General features: G+C 33.6%; 1 protein-coding gene across 1 annotated transcript; it reads left to right on the top strand.

The window, feature by feature from the left end:
- Positions 1-13782: 13782 nt before the first annotated feature.
- Positions 13783-14837, top strand: LOC118735171. Its single transcript, XM_036464811.1, has 4 exons — positions 13783-13890; positions 13941-14192; positions 14310-14411; positions 14581-14837. The coding sequence occupies exons 2-4, from the start codon at positions 13950-13952 to the stop codon at positions 14719-14721; spliced, it is 486 nt and encodes a 161-aa protein (XP_036320704.1). The 5' UTR covers positions 13783-13890; positions 13941-13949; the 3' UTR covers positions 14722-14837.
- Positions 14838-15149: the final 312 nt, after the last annotated feature.

The following is a 15149-nucleotide window of genomic DNA, read 5'->3' as shown; positions in this document are numbered from 1 at the left end:
AATGCTAAACCTTTAAACAACGCTTTTTTGCAGTATGGACGGAAGGCGAAACGAGACGCTTGCTGGATAAGTACGCTTACTATTTGCCGGACATTGGGCCCTACAAGAATTTAAAGACAAAGAAGGAAATGTGGATGAACATTGGCGCTGAGTTCGACGGGAAAAGTTGGAAGCAGTGTGAAGAAAGGTATAAGGCCATCATGAAACGAAAAAAGGCGGCAGTGGAAAATAACAGCAGCTCAGGTGCAAAACGGCAAAAGCTGCAGTTTGAAGAAGAGCTAGAAAAAATATGCAAACTGGATGATTCCATTGAGCCGGCAATAAAACTGAGTAGCCAGTGTGTAGTTAAAATAGAGGTCTCACCAAAAGGAAAGCAAAGAAAGAAAAAAACGATGCAAGAAACTCTAATTGAAATTGCTGCTAGGAAAGAGCCGGGGAGAAGCGAAACAAGGAAAGAATGGAGAAAGCTACAAGAATCGAAAGCCTTATGGAAAAAATGTTTGACTGAAAGCAAACCAGCTTAAAACTGTGGGTGTGCGAGATATAATTATAAAATCAGCTTTAAATTGTATATGCTGCTTATTATCCATAAGGTTATAATATATAGTTTTTAGCTCTTGGTTTGCAGGCTTCTGCAAATGGATGTAAAGTGATTGCAAGTGCCTTTCGTTTCCGGCCCAACGTTTCGCCAAATAACATTTTCACCGGCGCCCTTCGCTCATTCATAACAACTGCCTTTTCTCCATCACCATATCAATGCCATTGACGGCCAAATCACATCACCTTTATACGGCGTGTTCGGAAACACTGCTCTTGCTAGTGGTTCGGATTTCGGAGCAACTTGAACAGCAACAATATTCAGTTTAAGTAAGCAAATTCGATTAATTAGCGATTAAATGCTGAAAAATATACACATCTTTTTTCAGTTTTGACAAACCTGTACCTGTACCAACATTCCCCAAGCCATACAAATATACCCACATTGACGTTGCTGCGAGTGATTTTGTATTGCCAGATGAGCCGACCGTTGCACCAATCGTGGCATTGGCAAAAACACATTTATAGATTTAGGCGTATAATTGGCGTTTGCAATTATACGACAGTTGACCATTTATTTATTTCTTTTTAACTTGAATCCATTTTTATAATAATAGGATTCATTCGATAATATAAACCATTTGTATTTGTATTGTGGAATTTGGTATAAATTCTATAAATTACAATACAATTACAATTTGTCCAACACTGCGTTGGACCAGAAAGAGAAAATCACTTGAACTTATTTTATATTCTGTTAAAGCCTACAAACCAAAATATGCAAATACAGTAAAGGGATCCACAAGATGTTATAACGTTTAACAACGTCTAAAAATCATACATACATGTAATTTCATGAATTAAAAAATAAACTTTTAAGCAGCTGTAATATTGTATGATTTAACAGGTTACTACTTCTCGTGATTCAGATAATTTTTTTAATTACCTACAGTATCGGTCATATCTATAGCACGCTATTTCAAAGTGATATTGTGTGCCACTTATGTTTATTTATTTATTTTTAAGAATTTTCAATTAAAATACAGTTTTTTCTCTAACAAGGCCCATATAAACCCAAGTTTGACAATTGTAGAAAACTGCAAAAAAGTGCAAAAAGTTTTCCACTAAATTTCAAACTTTTTTCTCGGAATACACACTTTTATAGCCCAATCAATTTTAGTCTGATAATGTGCAAGTTTCAAGTGGCTAAAAACTACCGTTGATTTTTTAGATTTTTTTTTGTCTCATTTGCTTCCATATAACGACTAAACACAATTTATTTTTATATGGCAGAAACCCGCAACACCTTCCGCGAAAAAAACTCTAAAACATTAACGGTAATTTTAGCCACTTGAAACGTACACATTATTAGTCTAAAATTAAATGCGCTATAAAACTGTGTACTCAAAAAAATTCTGGAGCTTCTGAGCAAAAAGTTTGAAATTTAGGTGAAAATTTGTTGCACTTTTTTGAAGTTTTAATCAAATTTTTAAACTTGGGTTTATATGGGTTTTGTTAGAGAAAGAACTGTATTTTAATTGAAAATTCTTAAATAAATAAACATAAGTGGCAAACAATATTATTTTGAAATGGCGTGCTATAGATATGACCGATACTGTACATACATATCTATGTACGCTCCAATTGAACTACTTTAAATAAGACTGAATTTCTTGGGTACTGAATTCCGTCGCGCTTTCGTACTTTAAACGACGATATACAGATTGGCGCTTACACAATATGTTAGTGTTTGGTTTTGCTTCTTCTCCGATATGGGGCGTGCGCCTTGATTTTGTCACGCAAAGGGGAACGGCAGTTTTACGCCGACTCCGAACTGCAATTGTATTTTTATGAGAAGCTGTTTTCATGACAGAATACCCTTGGAGGTTTACTATTACTAACAGAGGGGACCGCGAACATCGGAGTGTATATACGTAATATAAAAAAGAATGAGAGGTACTATAAGAAAATGTACCCAAAATTCAGGAGCAAATGAAATAATGCTCATTGAAAATAACTCACATGTATAAATTAAAAAGGTAAGTGCGCCTGGGCCACACTGGAGAAGTGAAACTTACGTTACATATATATCTATTTTGTCTCATGACCAATATACATACATATTTACATATGTACATTAGACTGCATCAACAAAAAAAGTTGCGGTTTTTCCGCCAGGATTACAAAATCTATTATATTTTAAGACGTCCACTAAAATATTTCGGAAAAATATTAAGATCTAAATGAGCTGGACCGATTTGAAAATACCTCCAAAAATGAAGTTTTTTATGAATAAAAATAGTGTCTTAAAGAACTTTTTGAAAAAAGTCCCGTCAGACGACAAAACAGATTAAGCTTAAAAAATCTGCATAAAAACATTTAAAAATGTTTTCAACGGAATCGTAAGAATGAGATTTTTATGCTGTTTTTTTACTTTTTTCAAAGATTAATTTACTAAAAACTTGAATAACTGGGCCAAAACTATTCTGATTTAGACTTATGGGATCTCAGTAGAAAGGTATTTTCACACTGTTTTTATTTCTGTGCGAAAAGAAGTCATTCGTGTCCCATTTTTTTTTGTTTTCGCACACCAACACATCTTGATTCAACTTTTGAATGACGTTCGTTCATCCTACCTTTCTCTTTCATCCTTTGAATGAGTTTGTTAGCAAATAAATAGAAAGAGGGAGAAAATACCTTTCCAATGACACCTCTTAAGTCTAAATCGGGAGAGTTAAGGTTCAGTTATTCAAGTTTTTCTTATACCTATCTTTGAAAAAAGTTAAAAAACAGCATCAAAAATCTCATTGCGATTCCGTTAAATTTTTTTTTTAATATTTTTATGCATTTTTTTAAGCTTAAACCGTTTTGTCATTTGAGGGAGTTTTTTCAAAAAAAAATCTTTAAGAAACTATTTTTATTCATAAAAAACTCCATTTTTGGAGGTATTTTCAAATCGGTCCAGCTCACTTAAATCTTAATATTTTTCCGAAATATTTTGGTGGACGTCTTAAAATATAATAGATTTTATAATTCCAATGGAAAAATAGTACTGATTTTTTTTTGTATGGGGAGTGATGCAGTCTAATATACATACATACATATGTACATCTGCTTTTGTTTAAGGTTATATTTTTTGTCTTTTTTCTATCTAGATCCCTACCTCTTCGTTCTAATTACATTTATGTTATTCTGTTTTTCTTTATCTTCATTTTTATAGTCATACTCTTTCGATAACAAAATCGATAGTAACATCCAATAAAATATCGATAACAAAACCGATTAAAATATCGATAAAAAATCGATGAAAATTCCATAAAAATTTCGATAGCACGATCGATAATAATAGTAGCAAAATCTATTAAAAACTCGATAAAAATATCGATAAAAATAACCATAACAAAATCGATAAAAATATCCGTAATAAAATCGGTTAAAATATCGATAACAAAATGTAGAAATATTGATATCAAAATCGATAACAAAATCGGTACATATCGATAAAAAATCGATTAATATCGAAAAATATCGATAAAAAATCGATAAATATCGATAACAAAATGTATAAAAATATCGATAACTAAATTGATGAAAATATCGATAGAAATATCCGTAACAAAATCGATAATAAAATCGATAAATATCGATAACAAAATCGATGAATATCGATAACAAAATCGATAAATATCGATAACAAAATCGATAAATATCGATAACAAAATCGAGTAATATAGATAACAAAATCGATAAATACCGAGCATTTTGTAAAAGCCAGAAAGAAGCATCAACTGTATGAAAAAATTAAAGGGAGAAGTATACATGCCTTCTATAATTTTGAATTATAAAAAACAAAAAATTCACATTTTCATTTCTTTGCCAGCTTGGCCAATATAGGCTTACCCTGGGATTCAGTAATTCACCCTGGGATTCAGTAATTCACCCTGGGATGCAGTAATTCAGTCTCATCTCAAGTCACTAACCCTGGCATTCAGTAAGCGGTCTCTAGTCACTAATAGTGACTTTTGGTGGTGAACTGGGATTTTGAGACTATTTGGTATTCAGTACGCTATCTCACGTCTCTAGTCTCAAAACTAAGTCACTGAAAACGTGAAAATGAAGCGAGGAAATTTGTTCAACAAGAATTTCATTAGGAAATAAACCAAAATGCTTTAATATCATACAAATGTATTGAAAAAAAACAACAATTTTTTTTGCTTTTAAAAGATTATTATCTAAAGATGGTTAAAAAAAGAAAAAACTAATAAAAAAATTAAAAAATACTAAACAAAAAAAATAAAAAATCCTCTACGGCCGAGGAGGACTTGAACCCGGACCCTCTCGGCTGCCAGCCTAATGCTTTGACCACTCGGCCATTGGGACTCTTTGAGCGGCGCTGGAAAAAGGCATACATAAACACTATCAGTTGATTGTCTGTGTTTGCTTTCACCACACATTTTTGGTGAACTTTTTGTGACTCTCTCCTTCTGAATACCCAAATCGTCTCAAGTCACAAAAATAGTCACTAATTGCTAATCTCAAATTAACCCTGGGATTCAGTAATTCAGTCTCATCTCAAGTCACTAACCAAAATTCAGCAACGCTCACGCCAACACAAAGCAAAAAGATGGCCAACTCTCATCTTTTCGCGTGCGTTGCTGTGTTGTTGAAAATGGATATTTCAATGCATTAATTCCGAAGAAATAATGCTAATGAATTTTTTTTTGCTTTAACATTAATAATAATAATAGATTGGCGCTTACACATATGTTAGTGTTTGGGCGAGCTTCTCCTCTGGTACATGCATACATAGATTCCCTTCAAGACCAATGATTCGATGGTATTCATGGAAAAGTTTATTTGGGTACATTTACATATTTTACACTTTTAATATAAATGTGTATGTACATATTTTCAGGCACACTTCTCAACAAACCAATTTTTTTAAATTATTATGAATGGATAAAAGAGACCTCTTCTTTGAATTCAGTACTAAAACTTGACATTTTAATAGTATTTCAAGTGCTTATCACAACTTTACGACACGCACATAGACACAAGATTGGTTTTTTTATCTTAAAGTTATTTAATTTTAATTATTTGTTTATAAAAATGCAGCTTATACTTTTAACTTTTAGCTTATACATTAACAAAACCCGAGGTTAAATCTTTGCGCAACATCAAATCAACAGACTTTCGTAAAAATTTCGAGCTTTTTAATTAAATTTCCTAGAAATACATATTTTGAGTATGGAGTTTTGTAGCCCGATAAATTTAAATAAAGTGCAAATTTAAAATAGTTGAGACTTATCGTTGATTTTTAATATATATATATTTTTTTTATGGAGGTGTTGCTCATTTTCCTCATTAAAAAAATCGTCGAAGACACTTAGATGATATGGAAGAAAATGGCTAAATCCTTAAAAAAACACCACACATCACACCACACCACAATTGAATAAGCAAAAAAACTGCAAAATATTAAAAAAAAATAAAATAGAAAGCTCAAAATTTTTACGTTAATTTTTTGTTACGGAATAAAGAATATTTTTTTAAACAAGAAAGTATAAACGAGTGAGTGTCATAACGTTATGATATTTAAGAACATCTCTTTCTTAATTAACGATGACACTGTTTCTATCTGCAGCTGATTTCGACATTTTTTTTTAATGAGATTTCAAAACTTACAAAGACAAAAACGAGAAGGCGAATACAAAAAGAGAATAAAAAATTCCCCGCAGTGAGTTTTCAAAGCTATATATTTATGGTATTCATCACGAAATTGTACCAAAAAGTACTGCGATGTAGGAAAGTTTATTGTAAACGATATTGCACCAAAAAAGTGAATTGTACCAAAAATGCCAACACTGTTCTGTATACATACTTTTTTTCTTTTTTACTTTTATTTTATCTCTCAGCTTCGCTAAAAGCACTTCTACCAACGCTTGGCTTACCAAATTTACGCCAATTGATAAAATTTTGCGATTTAAATTAATTTTCTATAATGTAAATAACAATTCGTGTTGAATCGAAAATCGCCTCGTCTGAATAGGGATGCCAACTTTTTCACTTTCAACTTCTCATTCAACTTTTGTTGCCTGTAAAATCGCCTCGTGCGAATGCCCTATAATATAGTCTGTTCCTTTGAACTTCGGACTAAAACCTGTGGAACTGTCAAACTACAATTTTACGCTCTCAAATGAGAGTAAAAGGAGAACAGATGCAGAAGTGCATAGGAACGCAAAAAGCACTATTTCCTGTAAAAACGTCAGTCGGTTTGTTTACATGTCATTTGTACAACACTGATTTGGCTGAAATATCACTAAGGCTATCTGCACACTTGTCGTCCAATCATAGTTGCGTTATCGTCTCGCCCTAAAATTTTGAGCCGAGCACATGCATTTCAAAGGAGATCTGGACACTTGTCGTTATCGGCTAGTTATCGGCAAATCATAGAAGATGCAGAAACGGATAAGTACGACAATGTCGTTTGCTAATCGTTGTGCACGCATTGTTTGTTTGCATTTCATGGGGAAAAAATAGTGAAAAAGTTAATATTTGCATTAAAATTGCATAAAAATTTGTATGTTTTGCATAAAATCTGTGGAAATTATAAAAAGTGGATAACTGCATTAAAATTCAATAAATGTGAGCATTTTAGCTATAAAATATGATGAAATTGTAAAAAGTCTGTGTGCATGCACAAAACACATTTCAGGAAAAGAAAAGAAGAGATATAACTGAAAAATTATGTCTAGTATTGTTGCAGCACAGTCTATATTTTAAAAATTGCAGGTTTTTGTAAATATTTCGCGAAAATATCAACCAGAAAAACAGAAAATACCTGCTCCAAGTGAATCTTTAGAAGCCAAATTAATTGAAATATCACGACCGAGTGTGCGAAAGTGTAGTCGTCATGTAATCGTTGCATCATGATTGTGACAATGAAGCAACTATGACTGGACGACCAATGTGCAGAAAGCCTAAGGCTGCATTTCTTTATTCATTCTGAACGTTTGGAACGAACTTTTTTGTTTACTTATTCTTTAGAACGTTCCTGATGATATGTTAACGTATATTTCAATCGCATTCTGTTTATTCTGGCTGTGAAATGGGATTATCCGGAATGAATAAAGAAACGCAGCCTAACTAATTATTAAAATGGGTACATATTCAAATATTTCGTTGTTTACTTCCTTTTTTTTTTAAATATAAAGTTCTTTGCTTTCACCGCTTTCTGTTTTTGTTTGCACATGCAAATCAGCTGATCGTTTGACACTTTGCATGAACTTACAGGAAAAAAGACTCCGGACTATATCCTGTAACTTCTGACTAGGAACAGTTGCTCAGTTACTCTCTCAAAAGTGTTCCTACTTACAGGTTTTATGTCAATAGGAACGACTTCCTGTAAGTTCTAACTAAATCCTGTAAACCGGACTGCTATTGGAACAGGCTTATAGTCTCAAAATCCAAGTTCACCACCAAAAGTCACTATTAGTGACTAGAGACCGCTTACTGAATGCCAGGGTTTGTTGTAATCATCTAGTATGTTCCTTTGAACTTCGGACTAAAACCTGTGGAACTGTCAAACTACAATTTTACTCTCTCAAGTGAGAGTAAAAGGAGAACAGATGCAGAAGTGCACGGAAACGCAAAAAGCACTATTTCCGGATTTGGCTGAATCACTAACTAATTATCAAAATCTATACATATTCAAATATTTCCTTGTTTACTTCCATATTTTTACAAATATAAGGTTCTTTGCTTACACCGCTTTCTGTTTTTGTTTGCACATGCAAATCAGCTGATCGTTCGAAACTTTTCATGAACTTACAGGAAAAAAAATTCCGGACTAAATCCTGTAACTTCTGACTAGGAACAGTTGCACAGTTACTATCTCAAAAGTGTTCTGACTAAATCCGGTAAACCGGACTGCTATTGGAACAGACTAATCATTTTAACTCATTCATAGTCAACCTAAAATGCATTTTATGGCAAAAACAGAATTTTAACTTTAAAATGAGGAGAACGCGGTTTTAAAATGGTAAAATAAGGTTATAAGTTTTGTTTTGTTGTTGAAGTAGTAAACGCAATAGCACCCAGGTTCGGTGCCCACTCCGAGCGATTCCAAACAATTTGTTTTTATTTTATTTTAACATAAACATTATTTTATTTTATTTTATTAAATTTTGTTGTTATTATCTTTTTTTTTTTGTTAAGGGTATTTCATATAATTATTTCGTTATTGATCAAATTTTTATGAGTTTAATTTTAACTTAAAAGGCCACAACAACTATAATTAAATAACAAAAATTTAAATAATACTTAAAAGAAAAAAAATATGTAAAAAAATGTTCCCTGGCAGTGGGATTCGAACCCACGACTTCTCGGCTTGCTAAATCCGCATTCCTGCCGCGGACACAGGGTGAACTAATTAAAGTACTCATATTTCTATATATTGCCGGGTAAATTTTTTTCTTCATATGGATAGCACTGTTCTCTCTCATCTTAACAAAAAACTGTTTTTTAAGATGTCTATGATTAACAAAACGTAAAAATCTATTCTAAACTTAAAACTGTATTTTAAAAAGAATGAGATTTAACTTGTGACTATGACTATGGGCCATTGTCTTCCCAGAGAGTTTTGCTTCACATCGAAATTCGTGCTCCCTTGTTTTCATTTTGACGCATTTCAATGTTGATTCTTTTACTTTTAGGTGGCTTTGCTTTTGTTTGTCGCTCAATTAAATTTTTATAATTTTTCAAAAAAAAGAAGTAAAAAAACGTTTGAAATAAATTGAACAATGAAAATTTTTGTTTAGTTTACTAGGCAAATATTTATTTTTAGCAAATTAAAGTTCTCTGCAAGAAGGTTTGTTTAAAAATAAATAAAATAAAACAAAAACTTTTTAATATACAACGCTTTTATAAATGGACTAACTCAGCCGATAGCCTATGTAGCTAGCGCTGCGATTTCTTAGTTGATATGATAGGCTCTGTTGTATAAGCTTAAAAAAATAAAAAATAAATAAAATGGACTAAAAAGTAGAAAATAATATTTCTCAGTCCCACAGAATTTGTTTTGATAACTTTTGATTTTGAAATTTTAGCAAAAGTCATTATAAACAATTAATGACATTGAAAATGAAAAGCGTGGGGCGCCTGTAATACACTTGAATTGATATGAAAAGTAACATATGTATGTATGTGGGCATATGAATAACGACCACTTAAAATCGATCTCAAATTTGTACTTTCGCTGTAGAATGTTATGTAGTTTGACTATTGTCAATGAAATCGAATGCTTTGTACTGCATGCGCTCCACGTTTTTCGTTTTAAATGTCATTAATGGTTTATAATGACTTTTGCTAAAATTTCAAAATCAAAAGTTATCAAAACAAATTCTGTGGGACTGAGAAATATTACTTTCTACTTTTTAGACCATTTATAAAAGCGTTGTATATTAAAGTTTTATTTTATTTTATTTATTTTTAACTTCTTCTGGCGAGGCGACATCTATCTCTAGAGTTTTTCTAATTGTATGTCTTTGATATGATACCTACGACGAGGTTGATATCTAGACAAGGCTTGCCATAAATACCTTTGGTATATTTATAGTATGCTGGTCTGAACATACAACATTGCAAGTTGATAAAAGCGTTGTAAAATACATGGACATATATGGTATATGGTGAATAGAAATATCCCGTTTCCCTTACAGTAAACCATACATGTAATACTTCTATATTGCTAGTACAATATGGCCACAATGAGTCTTCAATTCGAAATTAAAGAAAGACAGCCTATGAAAATTTTTGTGATTGTAGAAGTATACGTGTATATTTGTAAACTACTACATAGAATGAAGTGCTATATCATAACAAGGGCGGTTCAGGGAATTCAGAAAACAAACACAAATTTGAGGGTCTCATGTTTACTTCAAGATGCAATGCCTAACCAAGACAAAACTTATTTACACATAAAGCAGTGCAGTATTTTATATGTTGGCCGAATTCAATAGAGCACGCTATTCGATTCCATTCTATGCTAATTGACGCCAATTGGAATTGCCAACTGATGCTAAGTCCTTCTCCAACCGGTCTTTTTATCCTCTGCCACCATCAACGGCCGCAGGGTTTCTCATAGATTTACAAAAATTGTATTTTTTGTTAATTTTTCATATGAATTGTTTTTAACTAAGAATTTGTGAAGCCGCTCCTGAATTTTCAAAAGTAAAATTGTCATTTTTAGTACATTCTCTTATCGGATCTCTCTTTCTTTTTTCAATATTTCGGCACTCTGATGTTGGGGAATGTACTTTGAATGTACTAGCAATATAGAAGTATTACATATATGCAGTAAACCTTTTAGTGTGGGCAACAATGATATTTTTCAAATGAGGCAGATCGGAATATGCGCTCTCTGGGAAGACAATACCTGTAATTATTGTACCATGCCAAAATACTAGCAGAAACTAGCAGGGCCCTCTCGTTCTTACGCTCCTATTTTTTTGGCTCTCCTGAATACATCGATCAGCTGTTGATTTGCTAGTTTCTGCTAGTTTTGCGCTTCCTTACTACTTCTTTATTTCGCTCTCTGTGAGCGTAATTCTCCCATTCTTATTCCTGATAATTATCTGCTAGAAAAGAAAAGAAACAAAGCCTTTGCAACTTCGGGCCTTTCGGTTCTTTCCCGTACGCAACGCGGGATCCCGCGGGTGCCCAAAACAGCCCATAAATCATTCCCGTACCAAAGAACGTAGATTACAAGAAGGGCAACTCGCAACAGGGGCATGCCTTCTCTTCTCAACAAATCAATAAACGTACTAGAGCAAAAGAGAAGGCACGCCCCCGTTGCTCAGTTTCGCTACAATAATAACGAGTTGTCTCTTCTTGTTATCTACGTTCTTTGCCCGTACTCAACAAAATGGGTAATGGAGAGCGAAAATTGGAACGTATTGGATCGTAAGTGTCTTCTTTCTGTCCGAAACAGCCCGGACTACAAAAGGATAAAGTGTCAAAGTGCATATCAGCTGTTTTGTGTTTAAATGTCGCGTGCATTTACTTGGTACTTTTAAAGAATAGTGAATGGCCTGTTGATGTATTTTCAATCTTTATATACTTATATATGTGAAACCAAAATTCAATTTCCAAGTGTTTGCATTTAAGTGACAAAAACAACAACGTGCATAAGGTGTTTCTCGAACTCTGGGCACGAAATGCGGGTTTTTGCGTTCCCGTACTTCTGGAAAATGTTCCATTTTTGAGAGCAAACTTTTCGCTTATTCTCTAATTACCGGATGCGGTCCGGATTGATAGGGAAAGAACCTATTGTTCACACAGTCATCGCCATATTGAATACCCTGTCAACTATCTGTCAACCCTCACTTGTATTCGTCCACAATAGGTTCTTTCCCTAACAATCCGGACCGGATCCGGTAATTACAGAATAAGCGAAAAGTTTGCTCTCAAACATGGAACGTAATCCAAAATGCAGCGATTCGTCCCAGCGCTACACTTGCATCTACGCTTCTTGCATTCTGACGGCTGCCGCAATTTAACACACAGCACGTCATTGTATTAGTTTTTACGCAGTCCTCAACTCATAAATCCCTCAGAAATTGCAAATTAACACAATTTAAACTGATTTTTCACTTATAATTAAAATTTCTCTTTCGCTGATTTGTAAACAAAGGTTTATTTACAAATTACCACAACTGTCAAAATCGGCAAAACCAAAGAGGCGGTACCACTGACGGGGCCACCTTTGTTCGCTCCATCGTGGGTGGTATCAGTTGTTACCATTAAGCTGCCTTTACATGAGGCGATTTTCCAGGGATTCAACACTGCTCTGGAAAAATCGCTCGTGTAAATGGTGATTCATAAATCGCTTGCCTCAAAGTAGACAGCAAGTTAACTTTTGCAGGTGATTATCGCCTGTCAAAAAATCGCCTCATGTAAAGGCAGCTTTAGGTTCTTTCCCGTACGCAACGTGGGATCCCGCGGGTGTCCAAAACAGCCCAGAAATCATTCCCGTTTTCATCAAAATGGGTAATAGAGAGCGAAAATTGGAACGTATTGGATCGTAAGTGTCTTCTTCTTCCTGCCCGAAACAGCCAGGACTTTTTCTCCGGGTAAAAATTGATAAAGTGTCAAAGTGCATATCAGCTGTTTTGTGTTTACATGTTGCCTGCATTCACTTGGGGCTTTTGAGGAATAGTTAATGTATTTTCTATCTTTATATTGTTAAAATCAAATTTGTGAAACAAAAATTCAATTTCCAAGAGCTTGCAGCTGTTTCTCAAATTCTGGGCACGAAATGAGGTTTTTTGCGTTCCCGTACTTCTGGATTATGTTCCATTTTTGAAAGCAAACTTACTTAACTTAATTACCGGATCCGGTCCGGATTGTTAGGGAAATATCCTAATAACAAGGTGTTGTCAGTAACTTAATCTCACTTTTTCGGTAGGTCTATTCCGGTCTCGCATTTTAAAGTAGTAGAAAAGGTTGTAATTATTTAGTATGTTTTATTCTGTTGGTGCATACTATTTCAAATTAAATGTAGAAAAGGTATAATTACAGGCTTATAAGCCTTAATATATGTTTGTATCGGCAGCTCCACACAGCTTGGACATACATAAATTGTAACTTAAAAAAGTAAAGGCAGTAAAATAAGGCAATTTCCTATACGACGGTAAAAGAGTTTTTAAATAGATTAAAACACATAAATAGCGATAATATAAGCGAAATCGTAATTTAACCATGCTGCCACTCTGTTCTAGTGTATCAGTACTCCATTTGGCTCGATATTATGACAATGCAGCAAAAGTTATTTAATATAAAAAAATCGCCTTTTCATACGAGTTTTGTGTACGTCTTTTTCCATTGATAACCACGACATCTTTTATTTTTTACATTTTGAGGACAAAAATTATACAAATCCAGCAATTTTAGATATTAATATCGTTCTGAAAACACCAAGTTATTTAAAAATCGTCATAAAACGAATTACTATAATGGAGTATTTTAGATACTATTTGCCAACGAATAGTAGTATAAAAATTAAGATCGGCTGCACTGAAAATAAGAATAATAAGAAGAGAGAACACCTTGCCACCTTGTATTATTGCATCTTGCCCAAAAAGGACTATCACCGCGAAACAGTTACAACAACAAAAACCTTTTTACTGGGATGCTGTGATCGATACATCGACTATTTATACATCGAGTGGACATTTTTCTATGCATCGAAGCAAAACATGATATTTTCGATGCATCGATGTTTTACCGACATCCCTAGTATCGTTTTTCCCTACCGTAGTCTGTGAATTATCTGTTTCGTTGGCTGTGGAACAGGTATAAATGACTTTACTAATATGAGTTAATTAACAATAGCATAACTCTAGGAAAAAAAGATGGCTTCAGAAACGGGTGGAGTAAAACCCATGGTCATCGCCGGCCGCATGGTGCGTGAACGGGAGCGTTTGATTGGCATGTCGAACGAAGAACGTGCATGGCGGAAGCAATGGCTGAAAGATTTGGAACTACACCACGGTCCTCGCACAGTGCCCGAGTTGGAGAGAGAACTACAGAATCCGATTAAGCGTTTCTATCGCTTCCCACTTGACAAATTGGGAGAAACACTAACTCCAGTCCTTGTAAGTATGGTTTATCGTTTATTGAATCTTAATAAAACACTAGCTAAACCGTTTTAAACTGTTATGTAATGGTAAAAATTAAAACATAATGTATATAAATTGAACTTGTTTATGCAGGGTCCTCAGCGTTCATATACTATCCGATTTTGGACAGGAAAATTTGCTATGACCGTTGCAGCAATTTACGCTGTAGCCTACTATTTCAAGTATAATCAAAACGTAAGTTTCCTACTCTGTGAACCACATAATACTTGCATATATATGTAGATTAAAAATTTCTAAACAAATTGACAATATTTTAGTACTCGTGTTACTTTATTTTTGGTTCGATGTACTTAACTAAATTTAACTTTAATTAATGCTAAACAAAAAAAAAATTGTCGTTTAGGATTGGACCCGTAAAGGAGGCTGGCGTGTAATCACTTCACGACCCGTTTGCAATCCTGGTGACGAAGGTTTTCCAAAAGTGTCTGACCGGACACAACCCGCAGATTATGCTGCTCGTGGTTTCAAGCAGGCGCCAATATAAGAACTCCTAAAGAATTTAGTATACCACGGTTATAGATATTTGAAAATGTTAACTATAAAAACTTCATACGACGCTCCAAGGAAAAAATAAAAAACTACGTGTATTTTTGTGAAATAGTTTACGCCTCTTTGTTAAGTCGGCAAATGCGTAAGCATCAATTCTACGGAACAAATGCACAATACTACCAAATCTCGAATTAAAAAAAAAAAAAAGAAATAGGATCGATAGAGACCATTGAGGTGAACATAACTTTATATTTATTTTTTTTGGGAAACAACAACTACAACAATTATTAAAGGTCAAAGTTCAAATTAAGCATTTTCTCAAATTAATATTTCTCGAAAACCTCTTCAAGGAATTGGACAATTTTGATGTCATTTGATAGAGAATTTAATTCTCTTTAATTTGATATACATATTTATACATAT

This window comes from Rhagoletis pomonella, unplaced genomic scaffold (assembly GCF_013731165.1).
Source record: "Rhagoletis pomonella isolate Grant_MI unplaced genomic scaffold, Rhpom_1.0 Rhpom_scaffold_00003, whole genome shotgun sequence".
Taxonomy (NCBI): domain Eukaryota; kingdom Metazoa; phylum Arthropoda; class Insecta; order Diptera; family Tephritidae; genus Rhagoletis; species Rhagoletis pomonella.
The sequence above is the reverse complement of the archived record's forward strand: the minus strand, read 5'-3'. Positions and strand labels throughout refer to the sequence as shown.